This window comes from Ostrea edulis, chromosome 5 (assembly GCF_947568905.1).
Source record: "Ostrea edulis chromosome 5, xbOstEdul1.1, whole genome shotgun sequence".
NCBI lineage: Eukaryota > Metazoa > Mollusca > Bivalvia > Ostreida > Ostreidae > Ostrea > Ostrea edulis.
In genome coordinates, this window is record NC_079168.1 from 29,200,823 (window position 1) to 29,207,731 (window position 6,909).

Here is a 6,909-nt window from a genome sequence, read left to right on the forward strand (position 1 = left end):
GAAAGGCAGTTGACCTTTGGATCCATGTGTCAAGCTTGTTTATTGGTTGTGACTTTGTGATAAAGAGTTGAGATTTATGTAACCTCTTATTTGTGTGTCATGTGAGTTTCTTTATTGTCAAATTTGACAAGGTAAGTCCTTTTAAATAATTAAAACTTCCGCAATTTGGTTAAAAATTCCTAATTTTAGCCCTAATTTTTTAAAATTTTACCCCTAAAATTTGCCCTTATTTTTTGTCCAAGGGTGCTGGACAGCCTGAATTCTTGAAGAATTTTGATTACTTCGTTGTCATCAACCGATAGAGGCACGCCTTTGATTGTTATTTTCAGAACATTTTCAGTAGGGTTGGATATACCCCCTGAATAAGGATTCGTGTCGTATACTCTCACATTTGTACTTCTAAGGTCTATTCCCTCTGTAAGAAGTTTTAATCTACTTTCCATTGAGCCGACATATATTCTCCAAAGTTCTCTGTCTTTTTGAACGCATTTTAAGTAATTTATTTTGTTTCCAACGGAGATCGACAGGTCAAAGTCTGAAAAGCGTGTAGATCCAAACTGAATTTCTCCGTCCTTTAGATAGACCGGTTTAAGCAATTCCATTGTCTTGGAGTAGTTGTTATAAATTCGATCGGATGAGTAACCGACGTGAATTTTGCTCACAATACAAAGAAAGAAAAAGGCGAAAAATCCAAAAGTGTATGAAAACATACAAAAAATTCACACAATCAAACGTAAACATATATACACTGATATGTCCAAAGGAATTTTTGAAAAGTTTCCTAAATTCCTTGAAATTTGTCAAAGACACGGAGCAGACATAAACGCGTTGAGCCTAGCCCGAGTCACGTGACTTCTTTGATTACAAAAAGTTAATTAGGATGATTGCAAATTTAGAAGATATTAGATGTGTTGGCACGACCCGAATGCCGAATGCCCCGCCTGCAGTAAAGTCAAATGTAGGAAATCCATTAAAGTATAGCATTGAATGTGGTATTCAGATTGTATGTTACACGCATTTAGTACTATGAAGAACTCAACAACAATCCTTTATATATTTGAACAGCCATAAAATAAATACATACTTTATAAAAGGGGTGTAACTCCATAAAAAATCAACGAACCGGAACAGAACTAAACTTCGAATCAGCGACCTGTAACTCATCAATATACAACAGCATACAAAATATCAGTTCAATATCTTATGGCGATTAGAAAAGAAGTCCGGAAAACTCTCGCATATTTCAACGCTGAATCGTGACCAATTCATCATACAATTTCCACATGATATGAACGTTTATCGTTCATGCACCGGCATTTAATGTCATTTCAATTTTCAAAACCAACCAAAATTTCAACGTTGTTTCAATGTTAAATTTTTTTGTTGAATCAACGTAAAAGAATGATATATGTTTGCCGGGCAATAGTGTATTTGATATTTAGTACATATAATTATTAAGGACATAGGAAAGGATTGATTGATTGTATATTGCTTAACGTCTCACTCGAGAATTTTTCACTCGTATGGAGACGTCACCAAGACCGGTGAAGGGCTTCAAATTTAGGCTTACGGCCATTGAGCAGTGAGGGTTATCGTGCCACACCTACTGTGGCACGGGGCATCCGTTTTGATGCCGAGCGTTTGGCGATGGAACTGTCACTACCTGTTTTAACGACTTAGGTCTGTCGCGACCGGGATTCGAACCCCGGCCTTCCACATGCGAGGCGAACGCTCTAATGAAACATTTTGTCTTATTTTTGTAAGATAGACTTAAAGGCCTGTGCATTAATGTATCATATTACATGTAAATGAACAACCCTCACCGTAAAACATGAATCATAGAATATAACCAATTATACATTTAATTACAATATTAGGGTATAAAGAAATACAAAATTATAAACAACGTTCATATGAAGATCAGAAAAGGTATTCGAGCTTCTCAAACTTTTATTTGTGATTTCAAAATATTCCCAAACAATTCTGAAGTAAACTTGTTTGCCTCGCGTGTACACAAAAGTTTGTTCACCATGGAAAAATAAGACATTCTACCTGGAAAAGTTGTTATAAATGCATGTGCTTGCACAAGAACCGAAAATGTTATTAAAGGGTGGTTTAGACCCCAACTATTATTATTACAGACGACATTACCGGTTTCTGTGGTACATGTAACTAAGCATCTCTTTCTACAGGAATGGAGTTGAATCACGCGTCATCGAAATCTATTTTATCGAGGAACCCTGTTGTCGTTTCAGTTTTCTCTTGTAAATTTTCCCCATTGCAGTTTTCCGTAACTTCCTGTTTCTGAACTTTCCCTTTGATGACGTTCACCACTCTATATACCACTGCAAACACCACACTGGCCAAAATACATGTCACCCCATATAGTAAGGGAAACAGTGAAATCTCGGCGAACCTGCTCTTGGAAAACGACAGTGTCAGTAAAGTCATACAAAGGGGGAAGTTCTGAATCCCCGTTTCCAGCGCCACCGTTCTCCTTTGGAAGTGTTCCATTCTAAATATGGAGGCCACAACATAACCAAACAGAAACCCAATGAAGGGAAGAAGGAATGCACCGAGGTAGATTTTCCAAGAGGCGTTGTACATGAAGGGGTACAGCAAACTGAGCAAGGTAAGAGTGAGGATGACGGACATCGCACCTGCTATACTACCGATCTGGGAAAAGAAAACAATATCAGATTAAGGATGTCGGACAGCGCACCTGCTATACTACCGATCTGGGAAAAGAAAACAATATCAGATTAAGAATGTCGGACAGCGCACCTGCTATACTACCGATCTGGGAAAAGAAAACAATATCAGATTAAGGATGTCGGACAGCGCACCTGCTATTCTACCGATCTGGGGAAAAGAAAATAATGACGGACAGCGCACCTGCTATACTACCGATCTGGGGAAATGAAAACAATGACGGACAGCGCACCCGCTATACTACCGATCTGGGGGATAAGAAAACTATCAGGGTAAGGATGTCGGACAGCGCACCTGCTATACTACCGATCCAGGGAAAAGAAAACAATTGATCCATTTCTCCCTGTCGTCAACAAACTTGACTTTAAAATGATAGAACAATTATACACCTTTTCAAAACGTGCATTATTCTTCTAATTCGTTATTTCTATAGATGTATTACGATTGATATTTTTTTTTTTACGTTTTAACATGAAATGATAAATTGTTGAAAGTTTTGAGAAATGCAGAATGTTTTTGGACACTGACTACACCATGCTTAGCAAGGTTTGAAATAAAAAAGGTGAAAATAACGAACAGTGATCAATCTCGTAACTCCCTCAAAGAACACGAATTGGAGAGCAGTGCAAACACGGATCCCTGGACATATCAGAGGTGGGATCATGTACCTAGGAGAAGTAAGCATTCCCTGCCGACCGGTCACAGTCGTCGTGAGCCCTGTATCTTGTATTGCTAAATTGAGCAATTCGTAGTTAAAATTGGTGTTCAAAGAACGGCCTCAATTGGTTTGAAACGCGTCAGACAGCATTGTACCCAATGACAGGCTGTTTTTGTGTACTAGATCGATATAAAGACCATATAATTTGTAAAATGCTGACTTTAAACGAGACTGCTGTAACATCAACTTATTTGTTAGTATCCTACCTCAATTTAAAAACTGATTATACGCAGAACAAGCTCTTGCGTATCAAATCAGTTGAGAGACATAAATACCATATGCAAGTGATAATGGGATATTGATACATACGTGTAAATATAAGAAGTTGACGATGGAGAACCTGAATTCATAAAGTTGAGTTGTTTGTTTGCTTTGCACATCTTTTTTTCTATAAAATAGTAAAATATGTCGCAGATGTGAAAGACTGGTGTCTTTTATTTCGAGTTCACTGGGATATATCGAATCGGCATATGAATGAAAATGATTAATGTTAATAGATAAAACGTAGTCGATATATTTAAATGTCGAGTTGAAGGCCACAGCTAGATATATTTTTCCTCTTGCATGAAAGCTTTTGAATAGATTCTGCCACATAAGAATATAAAAACAAGTCATCTAATTTTGGAACACAATTCATGCCCATGGGAATTCCAACAGACTGTTTTAAGACCTGCTCACCAAATATTACGAATATGTTGTCAATGAGGAACTCTAGCATAATTTAATATGAAATTCAGAGTACTTGCACGTAGAATCAGTGTGGTGTTTAACGAAGTAATTTTGAATAACAGACTAAGAGCTATGGATATTTTCTTTTTCCAAGTTTTTATTGAGGAAGCAACTGTCAAAAATCTAGTCTTTGATTTATCGTGATGAATGGTCCTCTAAAGTGTTGTAAAGTCATACGTTTTCATGTTGATTTTAGTAAAGTTTTGTGATTTAAAATTTACTAAAAGTTAAAGTCTTTAGTTAGAAGTTAGTTAAAAGTTATAATTTTTTTAAATGAAAGGTGAATATAACGAACGGTAATCAATCTCATGACTCCTACAAGCAATACAAACTAGAGAGTTGGGCAAACACGGACCCCTGGACACACCAGAGGTGGGATCAGGTGCCTAGGAGGAGTAAGCATCCCCTGTAGGCCGGTCACACCCGCTGTGAGCCCTATACCTTGATCAGGTAAACGGAGTTATCCACAGTCAAAATCAGTGTGCCAACAACGGCTTAACAATCGGTATGAAACACATCCGACAGCATTTGACCCAATGAAAGGTTGTATTGGCAAACTAGATCGTTATACTGACCATAGAATTTGCGAAATGCTGACTTTAAACGAGACTTTGGAAACCCCTGCACTATCAACTTGTTTTTCAGTAGCCTACCTCGATTTAAAAACTGATCATACACAGAACAATCTCTTGCGCATCGAATCAGTTGATAGATATGCACTATATGCAGGTGATAATGGAATATTGCTACGTAAATATGGGACGTTGACGATGGAGAAGCTGAAATCATCCCGTTTTTCATAAAGGTGAGTTGAACATTAGTTTGCCTTTAATATCTATTATCAATAAAATATCTAAGAATCCAGTTTAACAACATTGTCTTGCTCTTTAGTGGAATATAACACGTTTGTATGATAGCTACACTTGCAACAGAGATATACATGTATGCAATCTGTGAAAAACAATATAATGATAATCATCAAATGTCTTTGCAATAAAAGTACCTTAACAACAACCATGGCAATTTTGGGGAACTTCCAGCGGAGTAAAATCCCGAGAAGGACAGGCGTGATGGTCATTGCGAATGAGATAAGTATGTTGATATATGGTATAACAAGGTTGTCATCAGTCCAACTTCCGCTGTAGATCAGCAGGTTTAGAGGCATCAAGCCGAAGGCGAGAATCGTGGACGCTGTAGTCATGGATATACTGAAAATGGAAGTTTGAAGAAACTATTCAACACACAACTCCTGATAAGAATTGTAGAAATAACGATAATTGTATAAATCTGGCATTGTTCGCCAAAATTCAATGTCAGCTCATGAATGTAAATTAAGGAGACTCGATACCCCAAAAATGGATGCATGAGTTGATACATATTTTTAGGCTTAAATTGGTTGTAATAGATACGAATATATTAAATTGGTTGTAACAGATACGAATATAAACTTCCTAATGAACATAAGGGACTTGTAAATTTTCTATGATGTTCAAAAGTGAAGTATATATCCCCTTCCAATATACACATCCCCCCCCCCCTGTTTTGAACTTGATTAAGAAATCATGACCATTATTCTTTTTTAAATTAAATTCCATACGTGTATGAGAATTGTATCAATATTGTACTTATAAAAACATAAATTTAGCTTTTATTTTCATCTGTTTTCCAAAATATTTGTTTGTAGCAAGTGTCATTAATTTTCCGGGTCTACTGTACCTCGCATCTTGTTATATGAGATTTTATACCGTGCACATATTGATTGTTGTTTCATGCATCATCAAGAATATCTTAATCATATCGGGACTTGTGTAGAATTTTGTTTGGTGGTCATACCTGAGCGGAACGTCGCCGTCCACCCAATACGAGAACACATTGGATGTGGAACCACTCGGACAGCAGCCCATTACCAGCATTCCTAGCGCAGGAACATTAGGCAGCGTCAACGCATGCGCCAGACCAAAAGTAACCAATGGCAAGACAACAAACTGTGACATCATCCCAATAAGTATTCCAAATGGTCGTTTGATGTGTTTCAAAAGGGGCTCTATTTCGGTGACGCTTCCCATTCCAAACATGATGGTAATCAGCGTAACTTTGATGACAATGTCGAAGACCATTTTCAGAGTTGAAGGACCAGGTGTTGTAGGGATCCCAGTCACGTTACTAAACATAGTAACATTCTCTGATATTTGCATATCTGTCACTGTTTCCATTGAATTCTTTCGATAGAGAAAAAAATTGATATGGATCCTTTAGCACTAAGGCGTGAAAAAACACAATCGTTAAGATATCAACAAGAAGCAATGTATTACAGAATCAAACTTTTACCATTTATGTTGTTCACCTGGCAAATATTCTCACTAGCACGTTCTTAATACAACATTATTCTCTGTTTAACACTCCAGACGTATGCCTGCCAGCCATATTTCTTATCTCAAAGTAGTAAACACGGCGATACGGCATGAATATGATAATATATGTAGAGTAAAATGTACGACTGTCACCCGAAGAATATGGGACTCGGTGGACTAAACGTCCAAGCCTTTATGGGGAACTTAAATCTATCGACGTCTTAATGTTTTTCTTGTTTAGACTACCTCTTTAACATTAATGAGAATCGACAGAGTTACTTTTATTTTCTGTGATGTCATCGGAGACAGTTTTCATACCGTTGTCCGTTTTTGTAATGACATTTTTGCTGATATACCAGGATTGACTGAGACAGTTAAATAAAGTGGACGCCCCATAAA

General features: G+C 37.2%; 1 protein-coding gene across 1 annotated transcript; it reads right to left on the reverse strand.

Annotated features, from left to right (window-relative positions):
* Positions 1-1,932: 1,932 nt before the first annotated feature.
* LOC125650845 (ileal sodium/bile acid cotransporter-like) lies at positions 1,933-6,600 on the reverse strand. The gene is made up of 4 exons (XM_048879392.2): positions 6,488-6,600; positions 5,993-6,378; positions 5,163-5,367; positions 1,933-2,676 (listed from the first exon to the last, which is right to left on the reverse strand). The coding sequence occupies exons 1-4, from the start codon at positions 6,488-6,490 to the stop codon at positions 2,206-2,208; spliced, it is 1,065 nt and encodes a 354-aa protein (XP_048735349.1). The 5' UTR covers positions 6,491-6,600; the 3' UTR covers positions 1,933-2,205.
* Positions 6,601-6,909: the final 309 nt, after the last annotated feature.

What these genes read in the sequence shown, in the direction of transcription:
- LOC125650845 (XM_048879392.2), bottom strand. An exon ending in GACGGCGACGTTCCGCTCAG is followed by an intron (nt 5,368 to 5,992) that starts GTATGACCACCA and finishes TTCCATTTTCAG; the next exon opens with TATATCCATGACTACAGCGT. An exon ending in TTGCCATGGTTGTTGTTAAG is followed by an intron (nt 2,677 to 5,162) that starts GTACTTTTATTG and finishes TTCTTTTCCCAG; the next exon opens with ATCGGTAGTATAGCAGGTGC.